The 22,227-nt window shown below is 32.2% G+C and overlaps 2 protein-coding genes and 1 pseudogene across 4 annotated transcripts; all 3 read right to left on the reverse strand.

Moving 5' to 3' along the window:
* Window positions 1-283: 283 nt before the first annotated feature.
* Window positions 284-5,432, reverse strand: LOC107641152 (uncharacterized). Of its 3 annotated transcripts, XM_088487844.1 has the most exons (3): window positions 5,296-5,432; window positions 2,155-2,255; window positions 284-2,020 (listed from the first exon to the last, which is right to left on the reverse strand). In XM_088487844.1, the coding sequence occupies exon 3, from the start codon at window positions 1,998-2,000 to the stop codon at window positions 501-503; it is 1,500 nt and encodes a 499-aa protein (XP_088343970.1). In that variant the 5' UTR covers window positions 2,001-2,020; window positions 2,155-2,255; window positions 5,296-5,432; the 3' UTR covers window positions 284-500. The 3 variants fall into 3 exon arrangements, with proteins under 3 accessions (XP_088343970.1, XP_088343969.1, XP_016200145.2); XM_088487843.1 differs by having other exon boundaries at window positions 284-2,255; XM_016344659.2 differs by lacking the exon at window positions 5,296-5,432 and having other exon boundaries at window positions 284-2,048; window positions 2,155-2,262.
* On the reverse strand, window positions 5,129-7,475 carry LOC107644216 (N-terminal acetyltransferase A complex catalytic subunit NAA10-like; annotated as a pseudogene).
* Window positions 7,476-18,746: 11,271 nt separating this feature from the next.
* LOC107644215 (uncharacterized) lies at window positions 18,747-20,706 on the reverse strand. The gene has a single exon (XM_016348024.3). It carries the CDS (start codon window positions 20,591-20,593, stop codon window positions 18,923-18,925), a length of 1,671 nt encoding a protein of 556 aa, XP_016203510.3. The 5' UTR covers window positions 20,594-20,706; the 3' UTR covers window positions 18,747-18,922.
* Window positions 20,707-22,227: the final 1,521 nt, after the last annotated feature.

A 22,227-nucleotide genomic window follows, 5' to 3' on the forward strand; every position in this document is an offset into this window, starting at 1 on the left:
TCTCTCAACATGTTTGAGAGCGAAAGTCGTTTGAAAAGATCATATGTTTTACACCGTATAGATGCTAAATGCCCATTTCTAAAGCAAAAACTTTTCCGGTGAATCTGTCTTTAAGCGTACGAAGATTGTGTTCAATTAGTTATAGTTTGTAGCATGATAATAGTTAAGATATATGATCTCATAGGATAACAGTAAAGAACTATTAATTACTATAAAGAGATCTTAGACACTAAACCTGTAAGCTACAACTAGGAATATCCTCTATAGAATCAATAGAGCATAGTGGAATTAAAAAGGATGATAGCAATTACAAAAATTAAAAGTTCAAAATTAATTGAATAAAAATGAGATAATCAAGACATCAGTGGTATTGATGTTGTGGCATTGCCAAAGTTCTCTGACCCAACAGATACAGAATTTACAGAACTATGATACATATTCTGCAACAATAGAGAGGTGATTTCAATTTGAGTTGATGTATCTTACCTTCATGGCTTCATTCATCCATTCAATAAGCCTCTAGCAATCATTTCCCGAAGAAGTTTTTCTGCCATGTCATTCTCACCTTTTTCAAACAAAGCACGAATAACGATTTCAAAAGTCACAGCATTTGGTAAGCAACCATTGTCTTCCATTTTTGACATCAGGGCCAATGCTTCTTCAAATAAGCCCTCTTTGCAGAGCCCATTGATCATAATAGTATATGTCCTCACATTTGGACGATAGCTTTTAATGGAAAGAGATTGAAAAATCTCTTTTGCATCTGTAAGTCTTCCACCTTTGCATAGGCCATCAATAAGTACATTATATGTACGTATATTGGGATCAATGCCACTCTTTTTCATTTGATTAAATAACATAAGTGCCTTGTCAACTTGTTTGATATTGAACATCCCATCCAACAAGGAATTGTAAGTGATTATATTAGCAGGTTGACCTTTATTATACATCTCAACAAGAAGCTTTGAAGCACAAGAGATTCTCCTTGATTTTCCCAAGCCATCAATTAGAGTACTGTAAGTTACTGTGTTAGGAACCAAGTTCTTGCGACGCATCTCTTCAAAGAGATTCAAGGCGTCATCCATCAATTTAATTTTGCACAAGCCATTAATAATAATATTGTAACTTTGGATATCAGGAGCCATTCCTATCTGGGCCATTGTGTCAAATATATATTTTGCCTTGTTTAATTCGTTAACCAAGCAATACCCATCCATTAAACAATTATAAGTAACCACAGTTGGTTCCACAGCATCTTTTGTCATCACAGCTAATACACTCTTAGCATCTTTGATATTTCCCTCCTTACATAGTCCATCAATCAAAGTATTATAGGTACGAACATTTGGAGAAATGTTTTTCAGCATCATATGATTTAGTAAATCAATGGCTTCCTTAAGTTGGCCCGCAAGGCACAATCCATAAATTAGAGTGGTGTACGTGATAACATCGGGAGAGACTCCCTTAGCAAGCATTTCAAAGTATAAATGAAAAGCATCGCTTACAAACGTAACCTTGCACAAGCTATCAATAATTGCGTTGTACATGACGACATCAGGAGCAATCCCATACTGTGGGATCTTTCTCAACAGTTGAATAGCAGCAGATGTGTGTCCGGTCTTACAGAGTCCATTAATCAAGATCCCATAAGTGACTTGGTCGAATTGAAATCCATGAGCCAACACTCTGTCATGAAAGTGCAGTGCTTTTTCAACATTACCGCATAGACAGAGACCTTTAACGAGTGTATTCAACGTTATGGTATCAGGCTGAAAACCCATCCTGAAAATCTTGGCCAATGTAGAGAAAGCGGGAGTGATCCGACCCATGCCACAGCAACAATTGATTAAAATATTCAGAGTAACTATGCTGGGCGCAATTCCCCTGGCTTGAAATTGCTGAAAAAGGGAAATGGCGGTGGGGAAATGGTGCGTCTTGGCAAGAGACCCCAAAATCTGGTTAAATTGGATGATGGATGGAGGGCGACGCATAGAGAGCATGCGAGTGAAGGAATCAACAGCTTCATCAACATGGCGAGGGGATGTGAGCTCAGAATGAGAGTGAAGGCTTGACATTGAACATGAACAGGAAGGAAAGCGAAAAGGGAAAACATAGGGCACAAGAAAAGAGGGGATATGAAGAGAGAAGCTGAACCTGGAGAATGATGCTGCACGCAACATGTTTGTGTAAAATCCGTTCAAACGAGAAGAAGGAGTTGGAAGAGAAAAGAGCGAATTGAATGATGGAAACAATCACTGTCATGGAAACAAAGGTTAGTTGAGACTTGATAGCTGACACTTGACACCAAAGCAAAGAACCATGATAATGAAATTGGAGTTGATTTCTATTATTTTTCTAACAGCATAGCTGATTTTCTAAAAGTTAGATAATTGTATAAAAATATTTAAAAATCATATTATATTTTCAAATTAAGGAATTTAATTAAATTCTTGAGTAAACACAAGAAAAAAGAGTAAAATAAAAAAAGTTTTTCAAAAGAGACACTAAACTAAAAAAAATATTCTTATAGATATATAAATTGATGAATATGGTTCATATGTATATTGAAATAAATTTGTACAATTACAAGAGATATGGTAGAAGATTATTAAAATTTATTAATTTTGACTATCAATTAGCTATTAATATTTAAAAATATAGAATAAAGTATATTGTTGAATTATTAAATTAAAAGAAGGGATAATGATTGTTTTGGTCTTTAATGTTGAGGGTCAGAATCGAAACCGTCCCCAACTTAATTTTTTATTTAGAATCATCCTTAACGTTTTTTTTTTTCATATTTAAATCGTTTTTTTAACTTTTTTTAGACAAAAATGCCCTTTACTACCATCAACACCTTTACTTCCACCACCACCACCACCTTTACCTCCACCACCAAGAAAAACAACATCAATAAAATCAACACAAATTCAACAAATCAGAAATTCAACTCAACGACCAAATCAACACACAACAACAATAAAATCAGAAAACAACAAATTAAAATAAGAAGAAGAAGTAGAAGCTCAAGCAGAGGAGGCAGAAGAAGAAGCAGAACCATCGGCGCTTCCCCGACGGCAGCTTGTGGGCGAATCAGCAGTGACGGCTCAGCGGCGTGGTCTCCCGATATCGATGCGACGGCGGCGGCGAACCCTAGCAGCGCCGGCGCATTTCCTTTCCCTCTTCTCTTCTCCCCCGTCGCAGCCCCTCTCCTTTCTTCTTTCTTTCAGCGACGGCAACGGCAGCTCCAAGCTTCGCCAGCGCCGTCCCCTTCCCCTTCCCCTTCTCCCTCTTCCTTTTACCTTTCTTCTTTCCCTCCCCTCCCCCTTCGCGTTTCCTTTCCGCCCCTCTCCCAACGCATTTTTTTTTAATTTTATAAATTTTTTATCAAAGTAGGGGTAATTTAGAAATAAAATTAAAATTTTTATTAAAAAGGACAATTTTAATACGAAAAAAAAGTCAAGGAAGATACTAAATAAAAAATTATGTTAGGAATGGTTTCGATTCCGATCCTCAACGTTAGGAACCAAAACAATACTTATCCCTTAAAAGAAATAGACTAAAGAGATTGATTAATGACTAAGTAATGACAAAAATAATAAATTCTGATGACATTTAATTTTTTTAATTTCAAAACTATCCTCTTTTTAATATATGGTTCATTAGTTCATATGTGAGCACTATTGTTGTGAATTGTGACAACAATTAATTTTTAATTTAATTTTAATAAAATAAAAAAAATTATATAATCGTCGACGACTTTTTATATAATAATAATTCTAGACTATGTAAAGAAACTCCATTAAAATATTTTGGTCATTTTCGCATGTAAACATTTTTAAGAAACCTGCAAAATTTAGAAAAAATATATAGGAACATAGAGCATAAACCATTCTAATTTCTAAGTTTTTGCAAATATATAAATATTAATAAAAAATCCAAACATCTAATTGTATGTTTTTTATAAGACAAAAACTTATATGTAGTTGTTTTTACATAAAATTAATAATCAAATATGTAAAATTATGTAATAGTTTTCAGTTGCTATTAAAGAACTGGATGTGAATTTTTACTTTGTTTTTTACATAATGTAAAAAATAATTCTTACTTACGTGATTTGGAAGTAATAATATAATATTATTACATTCCTTCCCCCAATATCCCCTATATACTCTGAAACGGCCAAGGGTGGAGGAATTATACACAAAAGCAGCATGTCTATTCAAGCAAGCATCATGATGTAAACGTAATAAAAGCTCATACTGAAATAAAACTGTCAACAATAGGGGTGTCAAAAATCCCCAGGAAACGGGGATCCCCGCGGGGACCACCCCGAATGGGGCCCCGTTTGTGGGGAATTTTTCCCGTGGGGATGGGGATGGGGAGCAAAATTCTCCCGAGACAGGCGCGGGGACCCGAGCGGGGATCCCCGCCCCATCCCCGATAATTCCCCGAATGTTTGAAATTTCTTAAATAACCTTACTTTATTTCTAACATAGGTAGATTTTTTAGTAATTTTACCAATTAAAAAAACCCTAACCCTATTATTCAGTCTTCTCTACTCACTGTGTTGTATAATTTTGATTTTCTCTCCTTTTATGTATCTAAAGCAATTAGACATATAGTGTTTATAATTTTGAAATAGTTAGGGTTTGATTTTGAAATAGTTGCTTGATTTTCTCTCCTTCTATGTATCTAAAGCAATTATGATTTCTCTTGCTGAGTATGCTGACCATCAAAGAATACTTAATGTTAAAGACTATATCTTATCGCTTTTTTTTAGAATGGAAGTTGTATTTTAAGATTTTATTTTATGGATTATAATTTGTTATGTTGTATTTCTGGACTTATAATCTTGAATAAGATATGTTTGTGTGTTTATAATAGTATTTTGTAGTTTGTTTTTTATTTTTTTGATATTTTTTACTATAATTTTCATATGAATGTTAAATATAAGGGGATGGGGAATGGGGTCCCGCGGGAAATATGGAGAACGCGGGGAATGGAGATGGGGACAATTATCCCCCCATGGCGGGGATCGGGGCGGGGATGGGGATTAATTCTGGGGGCGGGGACGGGGAGCAGGGAGGCATCCCCCGCCCCCGCCCCGCCCCATTGACATCCCTAGTCAACAAACACCAATAAATTTATAAGTGCACAAGATAATTACAACTCATTTCTACAATTCAAAACTAGCCATGTCCCAGTTTCTTTCACAACAACAACAACAACAACACAAGAAGAGAAAAGAAAAGAAAACTTCATTTTCAGAGAATGAAGGAAAATTGCTCTTACAATCAGGTGCGCTTCGCATTTCTCGTCTCTGCCTTTGCTTCACTGGAACAACAACCACCACCATGCTCATGATGATGATGGTGGTGGTGGTGGTGGTGATGACCCCCACTGTGATGATGCTGATGCGTCTGCTTCCCCTTGAGTTGCTTCTTCATGTCATAAGCATTCTCCGCATCTACATAATACTTCGCCTCCATATCATGAATCTTATAACCCAATGTCTTCGTGTACAAATTAAATGCAGCACGATTGCTCTTTCTAACATGCAGGGAGACGTACTCAGCACCAAACACCTATGTCACATTTGGTAAACATAATTAGTCATTCAGATACTAAGCCCCTTTGTAAAGCTAACTAGTGATTACAGAATCTAACATCTAATAAACTTGTAATTGAACATGAATAACTTGCTAACTGAAGCTGCAAAGAAAGGGAGGAAAAAAGTGAAAAAACATTTTATTAAACCAAAATTTACAAATCAAAGATTATTTTTATCTTTGACAGTATTCACAAAGATGGTATGAAGTATGAACAATCAACTATGCATTGTTGTAAATAGGAAGGCATCTTGAAGGTTCAACCTTTGGTCTTCACCCTAAAGACCAACTTGCTTACCACCATGCTTAACCCTTACTGCTTATATGCATACCCTTACAACATCTCTAATTTCATGGTAACCAAACTTGTAACAAAAGAAACCAAATCCTAACAAACATTTTTAACTTGCAATTGAAAGCCACAACTGGCTCACCAAAAACCAAACAGATTGAAAGATAAGCTAAGGAGATAACTCCACTTGTGAAATTTCCAATAGCAACAAGATTAAACCCTTAAAACATTTTTCTTTTCATGCACAATCATGCTATTGCAAAAACTAACTCTTATAAGAAACTTAGAAACCTGTAATTCAATCCCAAAAATTTGTTAACAGAAACAACTATGTTGGGCAGCAAAATCATTAATGAGATACCAAAGTGACATTCATTTTCGTTTTCAACGATGATTAATTACAAAGCTTCTTTTATGATTTTGCAAAGGAATCGCCACAAATCCCTACATAATGAATCAAAGTAACAATTTGTAATTAAAATGGGGACATAGATTGCAGTAGAGATACAAAATGTTTCTTCTCTTCTACAGAAACCATGGTGTTCCAGCAACTTCAGAACAGAAACTACAGTAACACTATTCAGTAGCAAAGTGATTAATCGGATAACAAAATGACATTATTTTTGTTTTCAACATTAACTAATTACAAATCTTTTTATTTTACAATTTTGCAAAGGAATAGCCACAAAAAGACTGAAATCAACGTAACCATTTTGTAATTTAAATGGGGACACAGATAGAAGTACAGACATAAATCGTCTCATAAAGAAACCATCAGTATCTCAATTCCAGCAAGTTCAGAGCAGAAATAACATACCAAAGTGTCAGTCATTTTTGTTTCTCAACATTAATTAGTGCATGTTTGGGTTCCCCCAATTTGCAGCACCCATAATCAATTATGGTGGACCAAAATTTGTACATCGTATGACATTAGATTTCCAGTTAACTAAAATTTTGTAATTGAATATAGGTCAAAATCAATTATATCATATGTGAAAATTTATCACTTCTCCAGTTAAAATGTTTGTTGATTTTAATTGTCAATTATAAAAATTTACCAAACATATATGACTTTACTTCAAAAGAAATTTTCACATAATCAATGCTAGCTGAAATCAATCCTACAAAAGAATACAAACTTATTTTTTGTGATTTTGCAAGGGAATCACGACAAAATTGCAAACAAAATGAAATCAAAGTGAAAATGTTCTAAATAACACGGGGCACAGAGTCATAAGTAATTCAAAACAACCAACTTGACTGTTCCATGGCGTTCTGAGCAGCTTTCATGAGCTTGGTGCAGGGCCAAGCTTGAGGTGGGTATGGAGGACGGCGAGGGAGGTGATGTGGCCATGGCACTCAGAAGTCTCCTCCTCCAACTTGGCAAGGACGTAGCCAACAATGCGGCCATTGTAATCCTTGGCAATGTAGAGGAGCTGGGGCCAGGAGAGGATGTGGTAGAGGTAGTATTTCATCTGGTAGTTCTCTGGCAGGAGAAGAGCTTAAGCCTGCATAGCCAGCAGGTCATCCACCGTTACCTTCCTTATGCACACCATCGACCCTGTTGATATGCCTCAACCAAGGATTAGGAACTTTGCATTCAAGTTTCCAAACCCGGCTTATTCACCTAATTGACAAGTAAACCATCAAAACTTACTCCGAAATATTCTTAACAGGAAAAAATATTCAATGGCCATTAGTTGTTTATTGGATAATATATCATATATAAGTAGTCTTATAAAGAAGATGTAAATTACATGTATGTGTAGCTAGATTTTTGACAAGTACTAGGACCAAACTTAAGTAATGTGAGATTTTCTTAAAATAAACGTCAAACTTTTTAATTCTATAATAAGCACAGATGAAGGATTGGATATTCATCTAATAAGAACAGTATCAATTCATTTTATTATTGTCTTTGATAAATAAAATGACAAGCTTAACTTAAAGGAATAAATCATAAACACACAAAAATCCATCAAAGGTTCAGAGTGTAAAAACATATTTCCACAATACCAATAGAATCCGCTTCTGTATGTTACATAATCATCATAGCAATTCTAAATAACAAAGATCCCTCACAGCTAAAATACCACAACTCCTCTTGTGACCATCTTCAAAACTGTGTTGCATACCATAAGATTCCATGACTTCAAACCCCAGAACCCACTCTCCATTATCTTAAATCGATTTAGCACATAAATAACATTAAGAGAAACATCTATCAATTCATTTGATATATCTATCGGTAACAAATTAATTATATATTACCCAAATGTTTCCATAAAATGTATGCAATTTTTATCAAAAAATAAAAAATTAAAAAATGTAGAAAATGTTGACTCGTTCATCAAGATTCTTCATCAAGCTATTGAAACCTACAAGCTTCAATTAAGATGATACCAAAACAATAGCATACATCATAATGCACTTCAACAGAACACACCTAAACATGGAGCACAATTCGAGTATTTAACAACCACATCTTAGCAACACACCACAAATATCATGATTCATGTATAAGTATGACATGAACCAAAACCTAGAAATTAAGTGACTAACACAGGAAAATTACAAAATTAAAAAGCAGAACGAGACCAGAAGGTGTGTGGAAACAGACAGAGATACGAGGAGGGATATGATTGGATGACTGAGCAGGTGCGAGAGACAGAGAACTTACCGTCGAGTGAGAGGGTGATGGAGAGAACAGAGAAGGCACACCGTGACTCTACTCGAGTCGAGCCGAGCCGAGCCGAGAGTTTGGGTTGGGGTTGGCTTAATGTGAGAGTGAACCAAACTACCAAAGTTAGGTGGGTCGTGGGACGGTGGGAGTATACTCCTATTTGGTAATGGGCTAATATTCAGTTGGGTTGATGTACGAAAAGGATAAGTTTAGGCTTAGTTTGGTATAGTTTTTATTTTTTAAAAATAATTTATAAAAATTAATTTTTAAAAGATAGTTTTTTAAAAGTTATAGTATTTATGTTTGGTAAATCAAATTAAAAATAGCTTTTAATAAATATAAGAAACATCAATTATGTTTGGTAAAATAGTTTTTAAAATTTAAAAATATTATAATAAATATAAACGTAAACATTAAATTTAAAAATTAGTTAACATATGAGGTTATATTAGACTTTTAAATTTTGAAAAGTACAAGCCAACTTTAAAAAGCTCTATTTTAAGTGCTTTCAAAAGTACCTCGATCTTTTAAAAACAAGCACAAACACATGATCTTTTTTTATTTATCAAACACAAAATGAGGAACTTGAGCTTTTAAAAAACACAAGCACCTCTCCAAAAAGCTTTACCAAACTAAGTCGTAATATTGAATATAAATTTTTAGAAGTTATATTGGCTTTATTTTAATATTATAGATTATAAAAAAATTAAAAAATTTATAGAATCAAATTATTTTTACACTAAAATTATATTAAAAAATTTCTACAAAAAAAATATATAAATTAAAAAAATAAATAATAAAATTTAAAATTAAATTAAAAAATTAAAAAAATTATGCATATAATAATAATAATAATAATAATAATAATAATAATATATTTTTATGTGAATAATATTAAAAAATTATTTTTTAATTATAAATTTAATTTATTTTTTATAATTTTATAAATTTATTTAAATTATATTATTTTATTAATTTTATTTTTTGTAGAATAGAAATATAAAAAGAGAAAGAATGAGAGAGAAAAGAGAGAGAATGATAGAGGAAAAGGAGAGAGGGAGTTTATTAAATTTGGAGAAAAGATTTTATTATAATTATAATGAAAGAATACTTTGTCACACATTTTAGTTTATCAAATTAGTAATATATAATAAAACGAAAAGAGTACGCAAAGATAATAGAATTGTGAAAGAAAAAGATGAAGAAATTTTATTGATTGTTAATTGATTGAATTGTAAACTATAAAGGTAAAACTAAGTATATATAGAGTATTGGCCTATGAAAGATAAAAGTAGATAAAGATAAGATAAAGATAAAGATAAAGATAACTATAAGATAAGATAAAGATTAAAATTATAATTGAATTTGTGTATTCTGTTGGGTTGAATTTGTGGACCGTGAGACATCTTTATTGTTGTCATGGATTAAGGTGGAAGAGTGGTTTAATACGCCCCCGCAAGCTGGAGGATGAAAGATGTCAAGAACACTAAACTTATTCAGATTAAGATGAAAGGGTTGAGGAGATAAAGGCTTGGTGAAGATGTCAGCTAGTTGCCCAAAAGAGGAAATTGGGAGAAGTTTCATCACTCCAGCTTGAGCTTTTTGTCGAACCAAGTGACAATCAACCTCTAAATGTTTGGTCCGTTCATGAAAAACCGGGTTAGCAGCAATATGAAGAGTACTCTGATTATCACAATATAAAACTGGTGGATGGATATGAGAGATGCGTAAAAATTGTAACACATTTAGTATCCATTGAAGTTCACAAGTTGTGTTGGCAAGTGCACGATATTCTGCTTCCGTGGATGAGCGGGCAACGGTGGTTTATTTCTTGGTCTTTTAAGAGACTAAAGAACTGCCTAAGAAGAAACAATAACCTGTTAAAGATTGCCGAGTGTCAGGACATCCCACCCAATCAGAATCACTGAAGTCGAGAAGCTGAATTTTTGATTCCCTTGGAAAGAAAAGTCCTTTACCGGGACTAGTTTTTAGATATCGTAACACATGCTTGGTAGCTTGAAGATGAGATTCAGTAGGAGATGCCATGAATTGACTTAATTGTTGAGTGGCATACATGATGTCCGGTCGAGTAGTGGTGAGATAGATAAGACGGCCAACCAAACGACGATATATAAAAGGGTCGGATAGCAGGGGACTTTTGTCTTGATGTAGTCTTGTGGTACTATCCATTGGAACAGAGGCAGGTTTAGCACCTAATAAACCAGAATCCTCCAAAATATCAAGACAATATTTTCTCTGAGAAAAGCAAATTCCCTTCTCTGATTGAGCAACCTCAATACCCAAAAAATATTTTAATGGGCCCACGTCTTTAATTCGAAAGTGTTGGTGCAAAATAGACTTAATGGAAGCAAGTTCAGAAATGGAATTACCAGTGAGAACAATGTCGTCAACATAGCCTAAAAGAATAGAAATTTGATCACCAATGAATTTGACAAATAAACTATAATCAGATGAGGTCTGCTGATATCCATGAGATAGCAAAAGATGAGAAAGTTTATCATATCACATACGACTAGATTGCCGTAAACCATACAGTGACTTTAGTAGCTTACAGCATTGATTAGGTTGAGGAGATATAAATTTGGGTGGCAGAGTCATATAAACATCCTCAGAAAGATCCCCATGTAAGAAAGCATTATTGACATCCAACTGATGTATAGGCCAATGCTTCATAGAGGCCAATGCCAAAACTAATCTGATGGTGGCAGGCTTGACAACAGGGGAGAAAGTTTTCAAGAAATCAACACCTTCAGTTTGAGTGAACCCTTTAGCCACAAGGCGTGCTTTATATCGATCAACTGAACCATTAGGCTTGCGTTTGATGCGATAGACCCATTTACAGCTAACCGGCTTAACCCCTGCAGGGCAATCAACAAGACGCCAAATTTTGTTCAACTCAAGAGCATCCAACTCATCTTTCATAGCACTACGCCAATTAGAGTGTTGATTGGCGTCCTTAAAAGACTTTGACTCAATGTCAGAATGCAGAGATAAAAGAAACTTTTTATGTGAAGATGAAAGAGAAGAAAAAGACATGACTGAAGATAAAGGATACTTGCACTTTGAGGGAGATTGATTTGTAGAGATGAGAGAGGAATTACACAAGTAATCAGAGAGATATGCTGGAGGTCGGTGAGGCTGGTCGGAATGACGAAGATGGGGTTGCTCAGATGGTGAAGAAGGTGACGGGGGATGAGAAGGTGATGGTGGACTAGTGTCTAGTGTTGAAAGTGATTCGGTGGTCATGGGTTCAACTTGGTCAGGAAACGATAGTGAGGAAGAAGGAGAGGTTGTTGGAGAAAATAAAGAACTAGGTGGAGTTGGGTCGATGGGTATAGGTGAGGGTTCAACTGGAAGACTAACTGAATCTTGTTTTTGAGAAAGTGTGTTTGGCAATGTTGAGCTGAGTGTCTGGAATTGGACATTTTTTGTGACTAAGGGCAAAATCATTTCATAAAAAATCACATTTCTAGAAATCTCAATTCTTTTATCTTCTAAAACATAAACAATATACCCTTTAAAACCAGGTTGAAAGCCAATAAATACAGCCTTTTTGGCTCTTGGATCAAATTTTGATCTGTTTGCCATTTGAGTAGAAACAAAACATAAGCATCCAAAAACTTTAAGGTCATGATAATTTGGTGGATGATTGAATAAAATCTCAAATGGTGTTTTAAAATTAATTGCGGATGATGGAACTCTATTAAGTAAATAAACAGCATGTCTAACAGCATAAGACCAAAAAGATGATGGTAAATTAGATTGAAACATAAGAGCACGAGCTATATTCAAAATATGTTGATGCTTGTGTTCTACCCTTCCATTTTGTTGAGGAGTTTCAACACAACTACGTTGATGAATAATGTCCTTTGAAGCATAAAAATCATGTAAAATAAATTCTGGTCCATTATCGGAATGAATAGTTTTGACTTTGGAGTTGAATTGTGTTTCAATTAAAGTAATAAAATTTTTTATTTGATTTTGCATTTCTCCTTTTGATTTTAATAAAGTAACCCATGTAAAGCGGCTAAAATCATCAACAATAGTAAAAAAATATTTATGATTATGAATAGAATTTTGTCGAAACGGACCCCAAATATCAAAGTGTAATAAATCAAAACTTGCATTGGCTTTGTTAAAACTTTGAGAAAATGAAAGTTTCTTTTGTTTAGAAAGATGACAAATATCACAAGCCTCGTCATGATGCATAGAGATAAAAGGAAATTGTTTATGTAAATGATTAAGTCTTTGTCCAAAAAGGTGTCCTAAACGAAAATGCCATATATTGGAAGGTGTAATGGGTGGAGATTGGATGAAATTTATGGAGTGTGTAGTGGATGAATTTTTACTGAAATTGGGTTCAAAGACATATAATCCCTCTCTCATTCTGGCCAAATCAATTGTCTCCAAATTGTTGCCCTGTAGAGTGCAAGAAGAAGATGAAAAAGTGAGTTCACATATAGTGCTGAAATAATTTTTGAAACAGAGATAATATTAAAGTTGAAATGAGGTAAATAAAGAACATCATGAAGAACCAAGTATGGTGAAAATTGAACGATGCCTTTATAAGAAACAGTAGTTCGAGAACCATTTGGTAAATGAACAATAATAGGAGACAAATTTGATACAATGTGATTTGTGGCACCAGAATCAATGATCCAAGTATTCAAGAATGAATCTTGATTTGAAGAATTGTTAACAGTAGAAAAGGTATTGAACAAAGATAATGAGTAGTTGAACTTGACAAAAGTTCAAGTTGGTTTGACGGACGAGCTTCTTCGTTGAAAGGAAGTGCCATGAAAGAAAAGTGTTGGGCTGACGAAAGGTCCAAAAGAGGCTCCGGATGAAGTTGTTGGTGTGCCCTTTCTCCTTGATCCATGGATGTCAGCTCTGATATCATAATAAAACGGAAAGAGTATGCAAAGATAATAGAATTGTGAAAGAAAAAGATGAAGAAATTTTATTGATTGTTGATTGATTGAATTGTAACTATGAAGGTAAAACTAAGTATATATAGAGTATTGGCCTATGAAAGATAAAAGTAGATAAAGATAAGATAGAGATAAAGATAAAGATAACTATAAGATAAGATAAAGACTAAAATTATAATTGAATTTGTGTATTATGTTGGGCTGAATTTGTGGGCCGTGAGACGTCTTTATTGTTGTCATGGGCTATGGTGGAAGAGTGATTTAATAATATAAAATAAAAATTATAAGTTATATATAGAATAGGAAGGACAGAGAAAAATAAAAAATGGGAGAGAAGTAGATAAGAGGATGGGAGAAGGGAATTTATTAATTTCGGAAAAAAATATTCATCTTAATTAATGATTGTTATATGACATATTTTGGTTGTTAAATTAGTAATATAATATAGATATATTTCAATTTTAATTACAATTAGAGAATATTATATTAGATATTTTGATTGTCAAATTTGTAATTAATCATGATAATAACATATATAAAAGAGATAAAATGGGTATAAGAATAAGAGAGATAGAATGTGTGCATAAATGAGAGAGATAGAGAGAGAGAGAAAGGGAGAGGAGGAGAGAACTTTTTAATTTTGGAGGGAAATAGTTGATTTTAATTACAATAAAAGAGTGACATATGGTATATTTTAATTTTAATTCTAGTTTTAATTTAATTTTAATTGTAAATAGAAAATATTATGTTGCACATTTTGATTGTCAAATTTATAATTAGTTATTGATAATGATATATAAAAGAGAAAATGTGGGTATAAGAATAACTGAATAAGAGAGGTAGGGTGGATCAAGGAACGAGAGGAATAAAGAGAGAGATGAGGGAGGAGAGAACTCTTTAATTTTGGAGGAAAAAATTTGATTTCAATTACAATGAGAGAGTGATACGTAGCACATTTTAGTTAAAAAATTAGTAATATATAATAGAATATATAATAGATAGATAAATAATATTGTATATTTAAATTTTTTATTAACTAAGTCTAATTAAGTTGATCGAATAGCAACAAAAATTAATTATGGATGATATTACTCCAAATCTTATTATTTAACTTAGTTCATAAAAAAAAATTGAATGCATAACATTATTATTTTATTTATTTGTTCAAATAAGTGTTAGAGATTCAAATCTTACGCATGTAATAATTTATTGCTAAAATTTAGAGTATATACACAAATAGGTCCTGAAAAATTTCGCATTAGACATTTTTGTCTTCAAAATTTTTTTATTACATTAAGGTTCTTGAATTTTATAAAAGTAAGACATATGAGTCCCTATCTTAGATATATCTGTTATTTTTATTTGGATAAATAGGTACTAAAAAGTGTGACGCAAGGACTTATATGTCTTATTTTTATAAAGTTCAAAGACCTCAACGTAATAATTTTTTTTAAAAAACAAAAATATCTGATGCAAAATTTGTTAAGGACTTATTTGAGTTTGTATTGTGAAATTTAAATTCTTAAATAAAATTTAAATTCGTAACAAATTAGTTTTTAATTCATCAGATTAAATAATATTATAATGTCATTCTTTACGTAAACTTTCTGTATTGTATTATATATAAATTTATTAAAAAAAAAGTGACATTATCAAAATAAAAAGACATTACCATTTTCATATAAATGAGTTATAGCTTAAATGACATAGTCTCTTCATACTCACTTAAAAATTGTAAATTCGAATCTCATTTCTAAAATTGGAAAAAAAATATAATATATAAGTAAATAAATAGATAGATTTATTCAAATAACATTGTTTAATACAAATTTATAAAAGGATGTGTTATTTATGCATAAAAATTGAAGTAAAAAAACATGATTGGGAACATGCAGTAGGATAAAGATTCATAAGAAAATTAGTTGTAAAGTGAATGTTCCTCGATGATCAAAGACTTAGTATTCCAAAAACATTTTTACATTTATAAATAAAGCTAGTGTATTGTAGTTATTTTTTCAAAATATTGCAAATAGAAAATTTTAATAAAAAAATATATATTATTTTAAGTCCTTTATGCATTGAATATACTAAAATAATCAAAATCCTCTACTTTTATTCTTTTAACTGATATCCTTAAGCCTTAAAGCACCATTTAATTAAATCTACCATTTAAATATCTCAAATGGAAGTTTATCTTTTAAAAACATGTTTTGGAACGCTCAACAAGTACCAAACTACCAATTATCCCTATTTCTCTTTACCATATGTGCAATTATTATTCTGACATATTATTAGCTTTTATACCTAAATAACAGAAATCTTGCCTTAATTTGCTTGAGACATTACACTTGGAATTAGGCATTTCAAAATGTACATAATGCTCACAGTTTGAGCAAGCCTAGCAATATTGTGCACCAAGGAAATTATGTAATAGGAGAATTTCTCTTCAAATACTTGCAGAAGTAAGCTTTTTCTGCTAATGTTTTGCATTGGGAAGAAACTAATGAACTAGGACCATCCCTAACATCTGTCTGTTTCACAATAAAGAATTGAGTACTACTATACTATACATTCTGCTTACAAGACTTAATAAGTAGTAATACAAAAATGGTAGTTCATGATTCATGACAATGGAATCCTATATTAAAGATTCTTGTACCAAAAAGAGTGTAGAATTTCTATGCAATCTTTCCAAGTCATTGTCGGTTGAAACGAAAAACTGTCTTTGAGAAAAAGGGAGCATATTAAGGCCTCTGAATGCATGAGGGTTAGATCAAAATCATGATTCAAGGAGAGAAATGCATAATTGGCTCCAGCGGAAAATGGAATAATACCAACATAACAAGGAGAGAAATACATGCAAAAAGTTCTATTTGAATAATGTGTCAGGAACCAACTTTTTTCAGTTAACTTTTTTAAAATTATTTTGTTTATCTTAAATTCTGTATCCTAAATTAACTCTTAACCCTAAATCCTAAAGTCATTTAATGTTGGCTAATTTAAAGTTTGTTCCCTGAACTTTTGCATCTAATTTTGAATACATACATTCATACCATTTGACTATGGTTATATGCAAATACACCAATCAGGCCAAAATTTCAAATGAGGGAAGGGAATATATAAAACGCTCATTTGTTAAAGTTTCAACGTTCTTATATACAAACTCTGATTACCAAGATGTGTAGTATGAATGAGGAAAATCTGAATATCATACTACAATTTCACTTGGTAGAACACAAATCATGGTCACCTTTTGGATATTCTAATGATTACGAAATCTTGGCAAGAGCCATTTTCCATTTTCTCCTAAACAAGGACTAAAAAATATACAACAAAGCGAGTTATAGGTTTTCTCCATTTTCACATTAAATTTTGAAGACATTCTTAATTGTTAATATGCAAGCAGAACTAATTCTTTGTTCATAAGCACATTAGTGCTGAAAACAATGTCATCTCTTTTGAAAATCTGTTGTCAGATGATTACCTATTTCACCTGTCTAATTAGGTTTCTCTCAAGCAAATTGCTTTAAGAGATGGTGCTCATTCTGAAGAAACAGAAGTAGTTTAGGCCTGTAGATACTTGTCTATACCCTTGTTAATTATGCATTTATATAGCATGAATATATATAAAGAGCTTTCAAAATCTTCTTGGTGCATATTTCCATGACTTTTGACGTCTACAATTTACATATTGGCCACTTAAAATTCATTTGTAAAAGTTGATTCTCTCATTTCTGTATGCTTCCACGTTTCCTGCAGATGCAATTTTATGAACTTTTCTAGGAATACATAATGCTTAAATTGTAATGAAGATAAGCCAAAGGACATTGATCTGCCTACTAATCAAATGAGTAAAGGAGATTGGATATGTCCAAAGTAGTCCTCCAGCTATTTTACTTGCTTACTAGCTTTTCTCCCAGGGCACGGTCTTGATTTCCATTTGTTTGTAAAGGTTCCTTTTAAAAGTACTACAATTTTGGTCCATAACAATAGAATGATATGAATTACACTGTTCTATGATTTTTGTTCTCTAACTTTTGTAGTTGACCATATGCAATTATGCATGGCAAACTGTCCCACTTGCTCCTTATGATCTGCTGACATATTCTCGTTGGTTTTGCCGCAGATGCAGTGTTATGAATTTTTCCAGAAATGTTCAGTGTCTAAAATGTAAGACAGCAGGGCCCAAGAGGATCAATCCAGATGAAGTTGAAATGAAAAAAGGAGATTTACTATTTTTGTTAACTGTTACATTTCCAGGGAATTTTTTATAGCTTAGGGCTCTTTTGTGATAGAAAATGAATTTTTATCTCATTCCTGGATCCAAGGCGAATAAATTATACTGACCCCAATCATATAACTTATGCACATTGATAACTTCCCACTCATTAACCGTTTTGATGATAATTTCTTCTCCTGAGCATGTTTAAGTTTTCAACTTTTGCATAGGCCATCAATAAGTATGCTGTATGAGTGTATATTTGGTTAAGGCCAATCTCTTCCATTTTACTGAATAACACAAGTGCCTTGTCAAGTTGTTGGTTTTTGCACAAAGCATCTATCAAGAAATTGTAAGTGAATATAGAAGAAGGTTGACCTTTATCATGCATCTCAATAAAAAGCTCTAAAGCACGAGAGATTCTCTTTGATTTGCCCAAGTCATCAATAAGAGTGTTGTAAGTTACCGTGCTAGGAACTAAGTTCTTGCGACACAAGTTTAGATGTCCAAAACTACAAGCTAAAATCAAGGCAAGAGAAATATTGATGCGGAAAAATATCTGCTTTGAAATACCTAGGTGGCCAAACCACACTCATTTAAGCAGGTCAAAATCCAGTGTAAAGCAAATATTGCCAATCTCCATAGAGAAGTCATTGATCAACAAGCAAACTAACAATAAAATTTGAAGTTGGGAAACCATAACCGAATTATTAACGCACTTATATTTTAGAACCACATTTTTCATAATAATGTAATTTTCCTTATACAGAATGCAATGGATTTGCAAATGTTTATAACGCTTTTTTGTTTTTCTTAGTTTGTAGCATGATAACAGTTAAGATATATGATCTCATAGGATAAAAGTAAAGAACTATTAATTACTATAAAGAGATCTTAAACACTAAACCTGTAAGCTAAACCTAGGAATATCCTCTAAAGAATCAATAAAGCATAGTGGAAGTAAAAAGGATGATAGCAGTTACAAAAATTGAAAGTTAAAAATTAATTGAATAAAAATGAGATAGTTAAGACATCAGTGGTATTGATGTTATGGCATTGCCAAAGTTCTCTGACCCAACAGATACAGAATTTACAGAACTATGATACATATTCTGCAACAATAGAGAGGTGATTTCAATTTGAGTTGATGTATCTTACCTTCATTCATCCATTCAATAAGCCTCTAGCAATCATTTCCCGAAGAAGTTTCTCCGCCATGTCATTCTGACCTTTTTCAAACAAAGCACGAATAACGATTTCAAAAGTCACAGCATTTGGTAAGCAACCATTGTCTTCCATTTTTGACATCAGGGCCAATGCTTCTTCAAATAAGCCCTCTTTGCAGAGCCCATCGATCATAATAGTGTATGTCCTCACATCTGGATGATAGTTTTTAATGGAAAGATCTTGAAAAATCTCTTTTGCTTCTATAAGTCTTCCATTTTTACATAGGCCATCAATAAGTATATTATACGTGAATATATTCGGATCAATGCCACTCTTTTTCATTTGATTAAATAACACAAGTGCCTTGTCAACTTGTTTGATATTGAACATCCCATCCAACAAGGAAGTGTAAGTGATTATATTAGCAGGTTGACCTTTATTATGCATCTCAACAAGAAGCTTTGAAGCACAAGAGATTCTCCTTGATTTTCCCAAGCCATCAATTAGAGTATTGTAAGTTACCGTGTTAGGAACCAAGTTCTTGCGACGCATCTCTTCAAAGAGATTCAAGGCATCATCTATCAACTTACTTTTGCACAACCCATTAATAATAATATTGTAACTTTGGATATCAGGAGTCATTCCTATCTGGGCCATTGTGTCAAATATGCATTTTGCCTTGTTTAATTCGTTAACCAAGCAATACCCATCCATTAAACAATTATAAGTAACCACAGTTGGCTCCACAGAATCTTTTGTCATCACAGCCAACACACTCTTGGCATCTTTGATATTTCCCTCCTTACATAGTCCATCAATCAAAGTATTATAGGTACGAGCATTTGGAGTAATGTTTTTCAGCATCATATGATTTAGTAAATCAATGGTTTCCTTAAGTTGGCCCGCAAGGCACAATCCATAAGTTAGAGTGTTGTAGGTGATAACATCGGGAGAGATTCCCTTAGCAAGCATTTCAGAGTATAAATGAAAAGCATCACTTACAAGCGTAACCTTACAGAAGCTATCAATAATTGCGCTGTACATGAAGACATCAGGAGCAATCCCAGAGCGTGGGATCTTTCTCAACACTTGAATAGCAGCTGCTGTGTGTCCGGTCTTACAAAGCCCATTAATCAAAGTTGCATAAGTGACTTGGTCGAAGTGAAATCCATAAGCCAACAATCTATCATGAAAGTGCAGTGCTTTTTCAACCTTACCAGAGAGACAGAGACCTTTAATGAGTGTATTCAACGTTATGATATCAGGCTGAAAACCCATCCTGAAAATCTTGGTCAATACAGAGAAAGCAAGCACCATACGACCCATGCCGCAACAACAATTAATTACGATGCTCAAAGTAACTATGCAGGGAGCAATTCCCCTGGCTTGCAATTGCTGAAAAAGGGAAATGGCGGGGGAGAAATGGTTGGTCTTGGCAAGAGACCCCAAAATCTTGTTAAATTGCATGATAGATGGAGGGCGACGCATGGAGAGCATGCGAGTGAAGGAATCAACAGCTTCATCAACATGGCGAGGGGATTTGAGCTCAGAATGAGAGTGAAGGCTTGACATTGAACATGAACAGGCAGGAAAGGGAAAAGAGGGGATATGAAGAGAGAAGCTGAATCTGGAGAATGAGAGTGATGAAAATGATGCTGCACGCAACATGTTTCTGTAAAATCTGATCAAATGAGACGAAGGAGTTGGAAGAGAAAAGAGCGAATTGAATGGTGGAAACAATCACTGTTCATGGAAACAAAGGTTGGTTGAGACTTGATAGTTGCACCAAAGCAAAGAACCATGCTAGGGTGTCAGCTAAATGGTATGATTTGCAATTCTATTATTATTAAAGATTAAAATAGGGTAAAACACAACATTAAACCAAATCTAATTCAATATTACATAATTTATTCAAATAAAAAAGTTACATAGATTTCTCCGATAATTTCTCTATGTAAATAGAACGAATGAGTTAGACTAAATTTAGTTCTTTATATAAATCGAAATACGTTGGTTCAATTTTTGTATCCATACTGTCCTAATAAATTTAATCATCTTATTCGATTTACTAGGACAGCATGCATAAATCAAAACAAGATGATTAAATTTACATAAAGAATTAAATCTAGTCTGACTCATTCGATTTACATAAAAAAATAATTAGGGAGATCTATGCAATGTTTTTTAATTTTAATAATTATAATTTTTTTATTCATTTGATAATTTAAATAATTATCAATAATTATACACTACTCACATATGGTTTCTACCTTCTTCGATTTTCTATATTTATGATTGCATTAAATTCTCGTATTCAATTTTTTTTCGTTTTAGTTAAGTTTAAAATTTTAAACATTATTTTAGATAGTAACGTACACGAACAAAAATTACTAATTTCTACAAAAACCGATGTGATTTAAAATTGTTCATTTGAAACTAACATTATTTTTATAAAAATCAACACATTTAAATTAGTATTAAAAAAATTAGTATTCCAAAAGAATAAAAAATTATAAAAAAATAAAAATTTTATTTGATCATATATAATAAGAAATTCAAATGAGTTGGTTTTTAGAAATATAATAATTTATTGGTTTTAAATGGATAGTTTTAAATCACTACTTTTACGTAAATTTATCTATTTTTTTTTAAATTAGTGATTTTTTTAAGTGTATGCTAGTAATTTAAAACTAACTATCTATCTCTACTGTTATTTGAAACCATCTATTTTAAAAAGTTCAGTACAAATAAATATGAAAAAGTTATTAATTTAAAATTTAAAATATAAATAAGATATAATTTAATTAAAGTCGATCTAAATTTCTAAATAGTAACAAAATATATCAATTTTTATTTTTTAAATTGGTCTAAATTAAATTATTAATATTATTTTATTATTTTAAAAAATTATATTTTTATATTTATAACTTCATATATCTCGTTTATGATAAAAACGAGATAACTATGAATTTATCTCATTATGTGTATTTTTTTTAATTCTATTATCTTGTTTGTAAACAAGATAATGCCAAATAAAATAGTGTCTTATATCGTTTACAGTGTAAACGAAATATAAGCAATTTTAATTTGTTTACACGACAAACAGAACATGTAAAAAAATAAAAATTGGTAAATATGCTACAAATTATCTATATTCATAAATAAAATATTTATTTAAAAAATTCTAATGTATGTGTATGTATAGTGTATCAATATTTTAAAGAAATAATTTTTATACTTAATTTCATAAATTAAATGATAATATTGTTGATATAGTATTTTAATTATTTTTCTCAAATTAT

The sequence above is a fragment of the Arachis ipaensis genome, chromosome B5 (assembly GCF_059453495.1).
Source record: "Arachis ipaensis isolate K30076 ecotype BB chromosome B5, ASM5945349v1, whole genome shotgun sequence".
NCBI lineage: Eukaryota > Viridiplantae > Streptophyta > Magnoliopsida > Fabales > Fabaceae > Arachis > Arachis ipaensis.